This window comes from Sylvia atricapilla, chromosome 7 (genome assembly GCF_009819655.1).
Source record: "Sylvia atricapilla isolate bSylAtr1 chromosome 7, bSylAtr1.pri, whole genome shotgun sequence".
Taxonomy (NCBI): Eukaryota; Metazoa; Chordata; class Aves; order Passeriformes; family Sylviidae; genus Sylvia; species Sylvia atricapilla.
The window spans coordinates 12,720,616-12,736,948 of record NC_089146.1 but is presented as its reverse complement, the minus strand read 5'-3'; the positions used below and the strand labels follow the sequence as shown (position 1 = coordinate 12,736,948).

Below are 16,333 nucleotides of genomic sequence, written 5' to 3'. Positions count from 1 at the left end.
GGAATAAATCCCAAAAACTGTCTATAGGAATGATGCAAACGTAGAAGCTGTCAAAGCTGTGAAGCTTCTAAACAAATTCATAATTCTAGGCCTTGTGTTGGACTGACAGGATTTATTGTGACCATGAAATGGAATTATTTTGCGTGCTGCATTGGTCACTGAGATGAAGATGCCCAGTGTGAAGTCTGACAGCAGCAGTTTAAGTAACTCTGTTGTTTCACAGAGCATCTGTATGGTTATCTGGCACAGCAGGTCCTCTCTTGTTTAAAGGTCTGCCAACTTCAGATTATGTAAGAGCTTTGTTTATAATTTGTCTCAGTAAAAAAATCTGCCTGCTAGAGGCTTAAAGCACAGTTAAAGATCTGAAAGTGAGTATTGTTACAGGCTCACTTGCCAGCTTCCATAAACCTAACTCCTAAACAGTGCCCTTTTTGTGGCAATTCTCTAGCTGTTGCTTCTACTAAATCGTGTGGCTCAGTTTTACCAATTCTTTCATGGTGCTGTCAGAAGCAAGAAATTGGCAAAAACCATATCAGATAAATTATTAAAAATTCTGCCTCAAAATTTTATTATCTTGGCCATCACTTTCTGACCTTCCTATTCAATGCACTGCTTACCTTAATACTCTTTTGGCTTTCAAATTAAAGCCCTAAGTGGATAAAATGTTTTGATTTATAGATGGCGAGTTTTTTAAAATACAGCACTGAGTTATCCATGTGACCTGCCAGACTGGATTTGTGCGTGCTACATTTATGCAAAGCAGGCACATGCAAACTCTCTGGTTCTTGAGATTTCGTGTGTGTGTGTGTGTGTGTGTGTGTGTGTGTCTGTGTTGGGTTTTGGCAGAGTTGGTTTGTTTGGGTTTTTTTTTTCCTAATACTAAAAAGAAAGATGCACAGAAGTGAAAGAAACAAAAAACCCTAGAGAGCACAGTGTTCCCAGTGAAAAAATAGGTAGGTATGTGGGCAAAAGTATTCCACTCAATTCACATATATTTGTGTTAGGTGTTTTTGGGTAGTGTTTGGGTATGTGCTGGTATATTACTGTGTCATTGTGCCTGTGAAAAATCAGCACCCTGGAATACATTAGGCAAGTATCCCAAGTGCACCCTATAACAGAAAGATCACTAGAAAATCCTGTAACTTCAATATTTTCCATATGGGAATACTAGGAAAACAGTTTTAACAAAAACTAATCTACATAAAACCTTCAGAAACACAAACTGTACAGGAAGAAGATAAAAGTAACTAGAACCTGTCCATTATGAAATGTGTCAATAGCTATTTCTGTAGTATCTTTTTGCATGATGGAATAGTTTCCTTTCCTTTTTCTGCCCCTTTTTTTCCACTGCAATGAGTTGAATAAGCGTTCCTCAGTCCAAGGCCACAGAACTGTTGGTATTGTTTTGGAGACTCTTTGGAAACAGAAACTTAGAGCATTATCTGTTCTGTTTAGATACCTTGCATTACTCTTAAAGAAATGATTTAGATAATTCTGTAACTGATCTTGGTGAGAACGGTAGCAGTTCCATTGCACAATTGTTAATCCACTTAATGCCATAGATCAAGGCTGATTCTGGCCTTACTCAATTCTATCCTCTCTCTTTCTCCCTTCTGCTTCAGGCCACAGTTTCTGATCCTTTATACAAGATGGGACATATATGCTCTCCCATTTGAAAATCAGTCTCTGTGCTGTACATAGGAACATGTGTGTGCATACAGCTGAAAGCTGATATGAACCTTAAATCCATAGTAGAAAGGGCCAGGGTTTGATTTCACCTTCCAAAATCTTTGGGAAGGGGCTGTTTTAAGAAAAGCCAGTCACCATACATTGCTGCTAAGAAAAGCAAACGAACAAGCTCTTCGGAAACAACAAAATTTTATTACTTCACTTGGACTACAGCCAGGAAAGAACATCATTCTTAGAAAGATGTCAGGGAACATGTGAAGAAAAACAGCAAAATGTTTGATTTAGGCACGTCCAGCAGAACGGTGCCAAAATATTATGATGAGCAGCTATGTACCAGGCAGCAAATGACTCAAAGGAAGAATGCTGCTTACCAGCTTTCCTGCCCAAAGGGAAATACACTGAAATTCCACTGCCTAACTCTCTCAGAGTATGAAACCAGAGCCCAAAGAAATAGGTACAGACCACAGTCAGGCTGTTTCTACATGTGCAGCTACCAATATTGGATGTGCTCATGCATACAAATATATTTTATACAAAAGCAAATCTATTTATATATAAGGCCTCAATTACAGCATAAATGCTACTAATGTGTTGGCAGGCCATATAAACTAGATAAATTATCTGAAAGTCAGTTTTATTCTATAAGCTTAGGCAAATAACTAGGAAAAAACAATTCAAATTTACCCAAAGCTCTATGCTTTTATTTCAGTGGAGTTTTGTCCCACATTCAACTTTTTAATTAAGTGGTTATGCATCAGAAATTGGTTCACTCCACACAGCACCTATATATATATGTATATTTGCATGAATGCCTGTGTGATTCTGCAGCAAGCAACAAGTTGGAACAGAATACAGCATAACTGGGACTACTTCATCTTTCTTATGGGAGTGGACTCCATTTCCTGGATGAACTGTCTTGCCTCTTATTTGGAAAAGAAGTCTGAATTTGGCTACAGACTTGTAACAGAATACTGATTAATTCACTCCACCCATTTTTTTTTAAGATTGACATTAAGACAAACAAAATGTTGTACTATTTCTTTACCTTTGCTTGAAAGAGTCATAAAGACCAATCCATAGTTGTAAACCTCTGTAGGACTAAAATTTTAAACACATAAAAAGAATTGTGGCACAGAAGCTTTAAGAAATATTTTCACTAATTCTTTGCTCATTTTGAATGAGCCTAATACCTATATGAAACATCTGCTCATTTGCACCCAACTGGTGCTAAAAATGCAGTAAGTGACCAGAAAACACAGGGTCTCCTGTGTTAGTTTTGAGTATAAGATAAAGAGCATTGGGAGAAGATAGGTTTTATTTCCATATTTTACTTTTTTGACAGTAGAAGGCAGCAATTCAGTGTTCTCATCTTGAGATTCTTCTCTAGCTGCAGAGTGGAGCCACTGATAGCTTCATTTAGGTGAGATGTAGCCAGGGGATTCCTCCTCAGGGCAGTAGTAGGCAATCAGGAGGCTCATGACCCAGTGATGTACAGCCACAGCCTCTTAGATGAGAATGCCTCAATTAAGAGTGGTATCAGCAATGGCAAGGAGGAATATTTTTATTGTGTTCTTTTGATATCAATGAGATATGGAACCACAGCAAACCAACAGGATTACAACATTCGTCATCAAAAGCCCAGTTAGAGTAATTCCACCTATGCTGATAACTTTCAGTTCAGGCTGTATGTGCATTGCAAGGGCACACATCCAAATCATATGTCCCTTAAAAACCTTTCAATTAAAGCAGCAAGTGCAATTAAGCCAGCTGTTTACAGAACAGTGTATATGCAAAGAGGCACGTCTGACTGGCAGATGTGAAGTCACGAACGCCTCCAGATCTCCTGTCAGCTGTTTTGGAGAGAGCTGTTGGCAGGAGCAGTCACTGGGCAGTTTCACAGTGGTGCACAGGCGCATTGTCTGAGCTCCACAGCTGCTCGCTGACCGTTCCCGAGCGGCTCACCTCCCACAGGGCCAGCTTCAGCACCTCAGACACTGTGCTCTTCACCTGGGCTTGGAACTTCTTGCTAATCAGAACGTAGAGGATTGGGTTGAGGCAACTGTTGATGAAACCAAGGCCAGTGGAGAGGGGAATGCCATCCTGTAGTAAGTCATGCAAGTTTTCATCATGGTGAGCAGACAGCTCCACAATGCTGAATATATGATATGGCGTCCAGCAGACAAAAAAGGCTACAACTACAGCAGTGATGGTCCAGAAAAGCCTGCTAGAAGTCAATACAGTTCTCCTCTTCACTTTGACAATCAGCAGTGAGTAGCAAATAACCATTGTCACTAAAGGAAAGAGATAACCAAATGCAAGCCTCACCCAAATGAGAATGTGATGTGTCAGCAAAATAAGTTCTCTGTCATGCACATGGAAGTTGTTGTAGCAAATGGTGACATTGTTGAGAACTGTAGCTGTGTCTCTAAAGTATAAGGCAGGGCCACCAATAATTGCAGCTGACATCCAAATGACCCCACTCAGAACGAGGGTGTTCTTTACGGTCCTGTATTTGTAGGAAAACACTGGGTGGACAAGACGGATGTAGCGGTCAAGGCTGATGAATGTCAGGAAGAAAACACTGGCAAACATATTAAGTAGTGCAATGAATGAGTTCATTTTGCAGAGCCACTTCCCAAAAGGCCAGTGGAAGCCCATTGCCACATATGTAATATAGAGGGGCAGGAAGAGAACAAAAATGAAATCTGCAATGGCCAGATTCAGGAACCAGAGCGTGGAAACAGATTTATCCCATTTAAAGCCCATAAACCAGATGACAATGGCATTACCTGGCACTCCCAGCAGAAATGCCACACTGTAAAAGAAAAGGGAAATGATATGGGCAGTGCTGAGGGAGGACTGGGGTGACTCATCTTCCTCAGACAGGTCGTAGAAATAAGAGTAGTTCTCAAAATCTTCAAATGCCATGTTGCAGAGTGGCTTTCTGGGGAAGAAAAAAAAATTAAATTGTCAAAGAAGAAATGTTTTACTGCACTGTAAATAGTAAACTGCAATTCTTTTAAGTTCTTGGTGATAAGCCAAAAACATTGCCTTAGTTTGGCATATCTATCACCTTTTACCTGTCAGTTGCTAGTACAAAACTAGTGAAGAAACTTAGTCACAGGCATTTCAAGAAATGTTCAAATCAAAACAGAACTTGAAATCTTCAAGAACTGTTTTCCTTACATTAATTTCTTAATAGACAGCACTGAGCACACTATCACTGATAAATTTCTAGGAGACAAGATGCAAAATTTTACTGAAGTATGATTGTGCTATTCTTTTCTGGTCAGGTTTCATATTTTACTGCTCTGTTCCTGTGTGAAGCAATTTTCATGGACTACATCTGTCTAAAATCAGAGAAGCATTAGACACCTATGTAGGAAAAAAAATTCACTTGAAATGCCAGGAAGCCATCTTCTATAAAATTTCACCCACCACCCCTGTCTCAAATTGTAGTTAATAAAATGACAGACAGCGACTTCTCCAGCAACTAAAAATTCACAGGTTTATTAATTTCTTTCATGTATGTTTTTGTATCAAGAAATGATGATTTTCAGGCCCATTTGACATATTGGATTTCCTTAGAACAGCAAAGAATGCAGAGAAGGAAATATACAGAACATATTGCAAGGATAATACACACTGTGGTTCCACTAGTGAGCTGAGAAATACATAATAGATGAAAGAAAACAAAGTTTCCTATGAACAAAAAACATACTGTAAGAGCTATTAATGAAAAGATATGTGTGTCTTTTTTTTTTTTTTTTTTTTTTTTTAAGACAATTACAGAATTTTCTCAGTTTTCTTCTCTTGCAAAAGCTTCTGGAACTTGCAAGTACTACATAATTTTTTACATGGAAATTTTTTCTGTGGGTGGGAGGGAAGGCGAGGGGGAGGGGAAAGTGGGATATAAACCAAAAGTGAGGGGGAAAAAAGAAATGAATGGGAAAACAGACAGGAAACAGAGTTTGAACAACAGAAAGAAAAGCAGTCAGAAGTTATTTCACAGTATTATTTCACAGTGTTTAGTTTGCAGTGTAGGCAAAGCTGCAGCACATCACAAGTGGCCACAATCAGAGAAAAGTCTCTGCAATGATCAAAACAATTATTGTGCTAAACTCTGTTGTCATTTAAAGCTGAATTTTTCGGCTGGACTCAGCTGCACTGAAGACCTGTGCCTGAGAGCAGTCAATTAGCTGTGCTATGATTTATCTTACCGCTTTCTGAGCCATCTCCATTCCCAAACCAAAATTCAGCCCGCGCTTTTGGAACCCAGCCCTGCATTCCTGTAATTCCATTAATTATAGCATGTTAAGGACAGCGGGAGAGGGGTCTCCAGAGCACACCGTCTGCAGAACCACATCTGCAAACTCGTACTCATGTACTTACCTTTCCCCCAAAAAGGAGTTCACTCAGTTTGAAAGGATTACTCACACCAGGGAAGCTACGCATGTGCGCACGCATTAGCAGGACTAGACTTCTCATTTGTAGGTGGATAGACAGGGAAGCAAAGAAAAAAAATGGTTGTGTAATTTTATATCTCTTGATTAAAAAAATATGTAGTAAGAGTCAGCACAGCCTGTTCTGTCAAGAGGCTGTGATAGCATTTGTGATTTACATCAGGCTGAAAAAATGTTATTTGGTTTGCTGTCCTGATAAATGATACTTACTGGGCTGCATTTATGTAATTACATGCCCCTTGGGGGTGGATTCTGCATCAAATACCACTACCACCCATCTGAGTAATTTTTTCAAACAGCTTAACAGCTGCTGAAAGAAGAGTATAAACATGCAGCAGTACCACTAACATCTGGAACATTATATTTGGACAGTTTCAGAGGACAGTCAGGTTAAGAACTGGATTGTTAAGTGGGTTTGCCTATACAAAAAACTATACCTCCAAATCAAATTTATGCAACTGAACAAAAAAAAAAAATTCCAACTGTAATGACAATGATAAACATTTGCCTACTGCCCAACAATGTTAATTTTATATTTAGCATTTTAAATATGATGTATTGCAGGAGAAAAAACACATACCCAAATAAATGCCAAATATTTCCCAAGCCTCCTGTAGTTTAAAACTTCAATGAAAGAGCACACTTTTAGAATGCAATTATTTTTCCAGGCTCATATTTTTCCTCATCTCTTAACTCTAGTCTTCAATGCAGGGACTCTTTAGCAGTGGGAGTAAAAAGCAAAAGGAACATTGTTTGCCACTGCTCCCAGTGCACAGATGCTGAAATTAGACTCTATGGCTAGGGCTCTGCAAAGACTGCCGATTACATTTGCAAAGCCCAGAAACTTTTACTTCTGACATTGACATATATTAATCACTTCTATAGCAGGACTTGTGGTGTTAAGTCCTGTCCTGAAAAAGATAAGTAGTAGATGATTGTCAGTGGATTTATGCTGGTTTACATCAATGAGGACACAGATTTTTTCCATTAACCATAATTCAGCAGGGATGTTTCTCTGTGGTCTTGAAACATATAATCTCTTAATACATGACTCTGAAATTAATAAATTTCCAGAGTCAAAATAGTCTTGCAATCCAAGTCTAGGTCTTGTAAAGAAATCTAATTGTACTCCTTATTCTGTCACTAATTTCCTGTATGATCTTTGACAAATAGCTTACTTTCCAAGTGGGAAAAATTCTCATGAACGTGTTTGCAAACTGAGGCTCAGTAGAGAAAACAATACTTTCACACAGCAGTTTCTGCTTGGCTTTAAGGCAACTGCTAGAAAGGGTAAGGAAGGTTTGATACAGTTCACTGGCTCAGTGTCTGATGGTCTGGAGAGCCAGTGCATGGAAAACATTTTTCAATAAACAGGAAAATGTGGTTAGAGGCCTGCCAATGAGCCTTGGGAGCAGCCACAGGTTACAGAACAGCGTTCTATTGCATATGGATTAATACAACCAAGTTTAGATTTCATCCTGTCCTTTTATTTAAAATTTTATTTTAAATAGTAAACACCCTGTGTAAAGTGTACACTCAGCAGTTGTTTGACGAGTCCGTTCCTGTTTGCTGAGCCACAAACAGCTCTGAAAACTGAGCCTCCTTCAGTTGCTTAATTATGAAAATAGTTGACCAGGAGCTTTCATTTCCTGTCCTCCTCTGTAAAACAGAAGTTAATTTCTAAATGACTTTATTGGAATATAACAGAATGGCTCTTGGGGCAGAAAGCAGAATTACCAAGAAATACAGATCATCAGGAAATATTTCTAAAATACAAAGCCATAGAACCTCTGGGTTCACCACGTGTTGCACGAACAGTCTTTCTCTGCATTTCAGCAGGGAATTACAGACTTGGATCTCAGTTGGCATATTCACAGGTTTCTACTAAAGGTACATAGAGTTCGTGTCCTCTGCCACTGTTATAGCTAAGCCATAACAATGACTTGGGCAAGTGATTGGATCTGCCTAAAACAGAACAGCTCTTGTCACACTAAAAATGGCCTTACAGTTATGACACAGGACCAGTACTTTGGAATCTATTCATGGCTATGCCACATACATCCTGTTTGACCAGGGAAGTCGTTTGACCTCTCTACACTTCAGCCCTGAGGTCAATGAAACAGTTTTGGAATTAAATTACATAGGCTTTCAGTCTAAAATAGAAGAAAACACACAAAAAAGTTGCAATTTTCGTCCACTTCACTTGAAGCAAAGTCCTCCTGAGGGTTCAAAATTCCCTGGGCACCACACAAGTTAGGACCTAACTGAATTACAGAGGCACTCTTTGCCACAGATTCGGGCTCAGTCCACACAACCTCTCTCTCACAGTTTTGGTCTTCATTACCTTTGAATTTTACAGAAAGGGCAAAGGGAAGAGCTTATTCATTATCTATGTTAGTTAAAAGTCACCACAAGTGTTTGAGTGGTAGTCCACAAATCTATTTTTCAGTGTGATAAATAGTGTTTAGAGCCTCTACCCAGCTAAATTGGTCCTAGAGGTCACAGTAATGGATCCTGACTTACTAGGAAAAAATAAGGTTTGGAGGGTTGGTTGTGTCAATAGTTCAGTTCATGGAGGGAAGATACTACACAAACCCTCCTATCAGCGCCTTTTTGAACAACTGTGAGCACATCAGATTCCATGGGTATTATCTGTGGCTAAAGGAAAGCTTATTTGATTGCATCACTTCAGCTTCTGTCATTTGCAAGAGCCAAAAGTTGGAGAACAACTAGTTTCACAAAAGGTCACCTAAAGCCTGCCTGTCATATTGTGTGTCAGCAAGTTTATCCAGGTATTGAATTCAGTTGAAAGCCTTCATAATTTTTTCTTAGAATTTCTGAGGTGACAAATTTTGAATTTATCTAACTTCAAAAACATAAACTTGAAATTCACCTGATAGTTTATCTGTGAAGTTCAAAACTCAGAAGGCTGAGCAAAATCAGTAGAGGTACACATGTATTTCTGGCAAGCATTTTACAAAGACATAAGATAGATTGGAAAACACAAGGAACACTGATAAAATTACAGACTGTCATAGACTCATATTTCTCCCTCAAAAGGACAAAGCCAAGATAACTTGCCTCTATGCAGAAACATTCCTATAGCAGGAGGTGCCTGATACACTCATTCTACAAAATTAAATCATAGCTGTGCTACAGATTAAGCCTTAAGTTGGCCCTGCAGACAAAGCTACTAGGTAAGGAACATTTTAAGCTGCTATACACAAAGGCAGAATCAAGGCTTGTGTCTATGCTTTCTCTTTCACAGACATGTACACAAACAATTGTCTTTTGGCTACCCTTCTAATGGTAATTAGATATATGGCAACCTAATTACTTCACACGTCATCCTTATTTCAATAACTAGAACGGGTCACAACAGATACAACATGTGACTGGAAATGTTTTTGAGCCACAATATAGATGTATTTGTTCTAGCAGATAAGAAAGGAATGCAAATACTCATTCTCCATTATGTCTCTCAGTGAAGCAGTGTTAGATATGCATTTGCAATGCACTAGCTAGACATATCCTAGAACCTAGGCCAAAACTAACTTTCTTCAAGCAAGGCCAAACACGACCCTGTTAGTCATAACACATCACCTCATCTGTGGTATTGAAGTCATTTGACCAGATAATAGCCTGAGAACACTTTACACAAGGTGCTACAGGATTAACGAACTCGTATAGCACAGACTCAGTCAATATTGGTAAATCTACAATTTCAGATCAGCAGTTTTGCCCACATAGAATCGTTAAAAAAAATAAAATATGGAAAAGCCGATTTTATGTCTAAGTAAAGCTGCTGTAGTCAGAAAAGTACCACAGTAGCTCCCTGAATATAAAATATTTTCCAATATATTTACACAATCAGGGACCTGATAAATGCCTGCAACCAGCAACTGCATAACATCAACACTGATTTATTTTCGTGCTTATCCCAAGCACCAGGTCTTCCATTCCCAAAGATGACAAAGAAACCCAAACGTCCCCTGGATTGCACAGGAGAAGGCACTTGATAAGTCCATAGTTAGTACTTGTTTCTGCTCTTATTCCCTTCTGTTAATACAGCTAAAAGTAAGAATATAATTTTTAGTATATAAGAATATATATTTTTAGAATATAAGAAGTTGCTGTAGCCACTGTAAATCACGTAACCACAATAATTGTACACCAGAGTCAGGAAAATGACTGGTCATATCCGTGAAACACTTAAAAGCAGCACCATTTTTAGAGAAAAAAGTTCTAATGTTCTTATCAAAAAAATAGAGACCTTCAGCTAAACAGTGACACTTGAGATTTAAAAATTGCCTAATGTATTGTATGTGTCAGCACTGCCAAAGTACTTGCATAACCAGTCATAATGCTTCAGTATTCATAACCCTTACTGAAATGAGGTTCAAGCGAGAAGTATCATCAGTCTGGTTTACTGGAGAATGCTGAGAATGACCTACAGGAAGTCTCTGATCAAACCAAGTGCTAAATCTAGAGTCCCTACCTAGCAGTTCAACCACAGTCTCTACCCTCCTTTCTTAAACTTAGCACTGTCCCTTTTCTCATGGTGAAGAGAAGAAACCACGGCTTCACCTCTGGGAGACCTTTCCCTTCCTGAAGGGAGGCTCCCTTCTGTGCCATCATGCTCGTTGTGGTGGAGGAAGACAGCACTTACCTGGGCAGCCCTCACTGCTCCTGGTCTGTTTTCTCTGCACGGAGGAGAAAAGCAGCCTGGATTTCCACCATTTGCTGCCATCCCCACTGTTCTGTCTCAGCAGTCCCAGGACATACCTCAGAGCTGTTAGGCACAGCTCAGAGATGACAGAGCCCAGCAGGTACACCAAGTACCCTACTGGCTGTCAGGTAACACACTAATCAAGTATTCCACGGGAGCTTGACATGTTTTCTATTCCTCCTCAAATGCCAGCAGTATTTTCTTTGGCTATAAGCCACCATAACAACTAGATACCTAGAGCAACTGAGATATCTGATTAAAAAACATTAAATGCCTCAGCTTTGCAGTGACCGGACTGAAGGGATAATGAATGCTTGTGTTTCTAATTAATTATGGCTTTTTAAGGTTTTCATGCAAAAATTACTTGGAATTTTTACTTTGCAACTGTTTCATAAATATGTGATGAAAGAATATTTTGTCTAGCATTCATGCAATCATTACATGCAGCTCTGAGCATGTTTTTTAAATGGTTGTGCTGTCTCAACAAACACATGCTTTAACCACAACTCCCTCCTAACAAAAAATAGTAAAGTGAGAGTAGAGGATACAGAGTAAATGCAGAGATTTCTTTCTGCAGTTGATTCAGCAGACTAATTAAGGTTAATTAAATATATGTTAGACAAGAGCCATTTGAAAGGTACTGCAGGGTAACAACAGGTCATTACAGAAAAAATCCAAAGTACCGCTCTCTCCTGCAAGATACGAAATATCTGTCAAATAAGAGATAAAAAATAGGTCACAATCTGCTATATTTACAGTCCTTTTAACAAAAAGAATTGAGAAATAACCCCAGAGAAAACTAGCACCACAACTCCTTCCTCTAATATGCCTTCTTATACCCTATTCAATTTTAGAGGTTAGTTTCCTAGTCACTTATTACAGTATGCCCTCCAAATTGATCTCTGTTTTCCTAGGTTTATTATATCCCACATTTATATAAGTCAGCAGTTTCTTCTAGCAAAAATGCAATATTGCTATGTGTATATTACTCTTGACACATACTCTTGCATGGGTATATCAGAACATTGAATTCCAAAATACTGCTAGCACATACCTTATCAGCTGGAATGTTTTGGATAAAATACTTTATTATGTCCTCATAGTTAATGTACTAGGATCACTGTGTACAGTAGATTAAAAGGGTGTCTACTCCTGTATCAGGGTTAATCTAATTTTCCTATTCATACAAAGCCAACTATTTTTTCAACTTTCAGATCAAGTCTATAATAAGTACTGACTTAATTCCTGCAAAACAGAAAAATTCATATTGTTAAACACAGTTTTAGGAGGACCGGATATTTATCTATTTCCCTAACATGGAATTGGGAACACTCCCCAGAATTAAAAAGAATAGATGGTACCTATGATTAAGGTGTTAAATTAGGAGCTTGGAAATACTGGTTTTTCAGCTTCTCAAATTACCTTTACAAATCACTTTTCACTTGGCTCTGTCAGATATGGTACAATACCCTCAGTTAACATTACTCGGGTTTCTTAAATGGGCAATGGTTCTTAACATTTCCAAAATATCTCATTAAAATGATGTGGGGCTGTTTAAGCTCATTAAAAGCACATCACTAGAAAGAAGAGATGGGAGTGTAGGAAGTGGAATTGCATTGATTTTACAGGACTTACTATACACCACTTTCTCTCTCTCCTCTAGAAGCCCTCAGAAGGGAATAAAACTTGCATGCCAGGCTCATACTTGCTGAAAGAAGCAAGTATTTTATGTTGGGAAAGTACCCAAAAGCCCTTGAGATCAAAGCCTCAGTGGTTCTAGGCACTATAAGCACATAATGAAAGACAGTTCTTGCTTTGTTTATAATTAAACAGAATAAACACATACAAGAAGAGTAGGGAAAGAAAGAGACATACGAAGAGTAGGGGAAGGAAGAGACGTATCTTGCCCAAAGCCAAACAGTACATTTGAAGGTAAAGTTGGAAGTAGAATAACTTGCCAAAAGAATAAAATGGCAAATATCTTCAGTGGATAGAGGAAAAAAATGCTGGTTCTTCATACTTGTGCCTTTTGATTCTTGAAATACATCCTTCAAGAAGTATCAAAAAGGGACAAGAGAGCCTGGGTAGGGGAGAAGAGGTAGGAGAATGCTACAAAGCTTTTGCTAGCTAATGTCCTTGGCAAGAACTGGAGACTTCTACAGAGCTGGCCTTCACAGATAATCCTTGCAAGCACACCTAACTTGGGGCAATGGGTTTTGATAGCTTCCCTCTGAGCTCAGTAATGAAAAATTATTGTATCTGCAGTAGGTCTGTTCAGCTCATCCAAAGAATTGCAGCAAAATGGTGGGCCAGCTTTAACAGAGCTGCAATAAATTAGCAGAAATTCCTTTTGGAAAAAACAACCATGGGCTAATAAGATTTTTGCTCCTGCTTTAAGGTCCTCAACCTCTGGAACATACTGAAGATACAAAGAGTACAGAAGTAGCTGAGCTCCCCTGGAAGTACTATATGCCATCTTTGCAGACACACAACTTTTCCTTTTTGTCTCAGGAGCCTCAAGCACAGTGTAAAAGTAAAAGCAACTGTGTGAGAGTTCATCTCCATGTCCCTTGGACACTGCCTACCCCAGTCACAGCAATCCCTTTCTTCTGCTGAGAGGCCAGGAGAAACTGCTCCTCACAGTCAGCTCTCTTGTGCAAAGCCAGCCACAACAGAGCCCAGCACTGTTGTGAAACTGCTAGCTTCAGACTGAATGAATACAAATTAAACCATTATCAGAAATAATGAGTGCAAATTAGCCAGACAACCAGCCACCACAGTAAGAGAGACAGCTGAACTGCTGGCACATTCCATAAGACAAAATAAATAAATAAGCAAATAATAAGACCATTGAATAGATTATAACCCCCTGGAAACCTAGCTGCAGCTTAGTGCTTGGAATAGCAGAGTTATTAATACAAAATTAATATCGAATAACAGATCACAAACTTCAAGTGTTTGTTAAAAAACACAAGGAAAAGAAAATTCTTTAAGGCAACTGGCTTTATTAGGAAACAGAAATTTTCCTCTTGAATCAATCTTTCTGAAACAAACAAAAATTGAAGCATTTCAGAAGTTGCTCATTTGGTTGTCAGCAGAAAAAGAAATTCTTAAAATTAAAAGGAAGAATATATAATATAGAGTATGTAGAAATGGCATTATTTTGATCAACACTTTTCATCTGCCCTCACCCATGCAGTAAAAATCTGCAATCAGATCTGCCTAGGAATCTTTAGAAAGAGCTTCCCTGACTCAAGATCCTTTTCCACAAAGGCAATTAGAGAATCCAAACCATAAATTTATTCTCCAGAGTCAAATAACTTCCACTGTGCCATAATCAAAGAGATTCTCAGTTCAACAGAAGTGGACTCTGGTGTCACTCATGGCATATAAAAAATCCCTAAGATTGAAGTAAAGTTGATAGGATCTCTATCCCGTCTGCCTGGCAGAAGTTGATGACAATGCTTTAAATTTTGCCAGAAGTTGGAGTGACATTAAACAAAAGTAAATTGGGTTATCAAAACATTTGCATTTCCCAGTTCTGAGGCAGAACAATAACATTATGATAGTGAAAGTAAGCTTTCCTATCCTAAGTAAGTTAATCCTGAAATCAGTTTCTACAAATCTGCTCTGACAAACTACTTTACCTTGACATACCCTTAGTCACTCTCTTCTCCTTAGCTATGAATTAATAAGCATTTTATATTATTCAGGGATACAATTTTTTTCGTAGAAAGCAGATGTGTTTTAATTCAGAAACAACATTCAACGTCTACATGTTTTCTAAGTCCACAAAACCAGGTCTGGGATATTGTTTGGCTTGCAAGATCACATCTAGAAAGGCAACAGGTGACAATGACACTGTTATCACTAACTGTGAATAGAAGGTGGAATCTATTCCTCTCTCATTGTGTGGTAGCATCCAAGGCTTCAAATCTTATTTTCACTTACAATACACTTAATGAAAGCTAGATCCATATCCTACATTATTCCACAATGGTTAGGGAAAACACACAAACTTTCCAGCTGAGATCACAAAAACCTTATTTAATTCAGCAGAACTGTAATTCTTCAGAAGTATTTTGTTAATCTGCTATTTAAGTTGAAATTATTTCCAGTCTTTGTTCTAGAATCTGTTCAGAACTGATGTATTTTTAACTAATTATACTGGAAATTGCTACAGCTCTAAAAGACACACTATCCCCGAGCAGATGAAAAATTTAAAACCAACACACTAGGGGACACAGAGGGGAGAGAGATTTAAGTTAAGGTCACTTACCATTCGCTGACAGGATAAAACCCCTTGAAGTGTGTATTAACATATAATAAAGTAATTAAAAATTAAATTCATGCACATTTTCATATCTTTTCTTGGTGCTGGGGTGGTTCAAAGTACTCTTTGAAGTAAATGAGAAGTAAATGACTATCACATTCTTTCTTCCATGAAGCTCTTTTAGCCAGTATATGCTAGACCACTTACAACATTTGCCTACAAGTGTTGCAGATGTAGAGGCTCACTATTTAGAAGGGAAGGGAGAGAAAGATCTTAAATATAAGAGAATTTGACCTACCTTGCTTAGTTCTTTGAAACAAAAGGCACTGTAAATCAGGGATGTGAGCTCTGTAGCAGAAGGAAGAATGAAATGATCTGCAGAGTTCAGAGTCACTTCAGTGTGATTCCAGCTGCTTCACTTGGCTACTGCCTTCCTTCTAATAAAGCTGCAGAATGATATAACGCCGTGTTTGTTTTCAGCTGAGGAAGTTGTTTCCAACTTCCTTTGGTTTTCTAGACCCATTTTTGAAATATTGCCACGCTGTATAATCCCAGTATTTCACCAAAAATAAATGTTAGACATTTGAATGAATCATTTTGGTAAGTGTCCAAGCAAGCAACAGATGTGGTGGCTGATGAATGGAAAGAGACCTTACAGTTGTGGGCTGCTTTTTGTTCTGCAGAGAAGAGGTTGAACAGTATTTCTTTGTAAGCACTCTGTTTTATAGAAAATAATATTGAATGAGCTGAAAGATGTTTAAAAAGTCACACTGAAAGCATCATTTTGTAACTGTACAGTGTGATACATTCATTTGGTATTTAGAATTAGTAGATTAATCTCCTTTTGTATGTAAGAGAGAAGTGAGCTACTCAAAACCCTAATTAGTGCCTCTCTTTGTCAGATAGTCTAACACTGGTCAGAAATTTGAACTGGATTTTAGGTGACTGGGCCAGTTCTGTAAAGAGCCTGATGAGGTTTTGTGGAGAGGCCTCAATCTCCATGTCACTCAATTTCTCAGTCAGTAAAACGGAAATATTATTCCACTAGTATCTACCTACCACAGTTTACCTGACTCTGATGGTACCACACTAATCATACCATTTTAAATCAGCCACTCTACCCTGCCAGTGGAAACAATAATTTAACAGTGGTACTATGCTGTCACTAATGCAAAACAT

General features: G+C 38.4%; 1 protein-coding gene across 2 annotated transcripts; it reads right to left on the bottom strand.

Annotated features, from left to right (window-relative positions):
• Positions 1-3,235: 3,235 nt before the first annotated feature.
• On the bottom strand, positions 3,236-15,576 carry CMKLR2 (chemerin chemokine-like receptor 2). Of its 2 annotated transcripts, none has more exons than XM_066322648.1 (2): positions 15,453-15,576; positions 3,236-4,633 (listed from the first exon to the last, which is right to left on the bottom strand). In XM_066322648.1, exon 2 carries the CDS (start codon positions 4,615-4,617, stop codon positions 3,571-3,573), a length of 1,047 nt encoding a protein of 348 aa, XP_066178745.1. In that variant the 5' UTR covers positions 4,618-4,633; positions 15,453-15,576; the 3' UTR covers positions 3,236-3,570. The 2 variants fall into 2 exon arrangements, with proteins under 2 accessions (XP_066178745.1, XP_066178744.1); XM_066322647.1 differs by lacking the exon at positions 15,453-15,576 and adding an exon at positions 10,822-10,920.
• Positions 15,577-16,333: the final 757 nt, after the last annotated feature.

Bases quoted from the DNA above. Each gene is read 5' to 3' on its own strand.
- CMKLR2 (XM_066322648.1), bottom strand. From the start codon at position 4,617: ATGGCATTTGAAGATTTTGAGAACTACTCTTATTTCTACGACCTGTCT.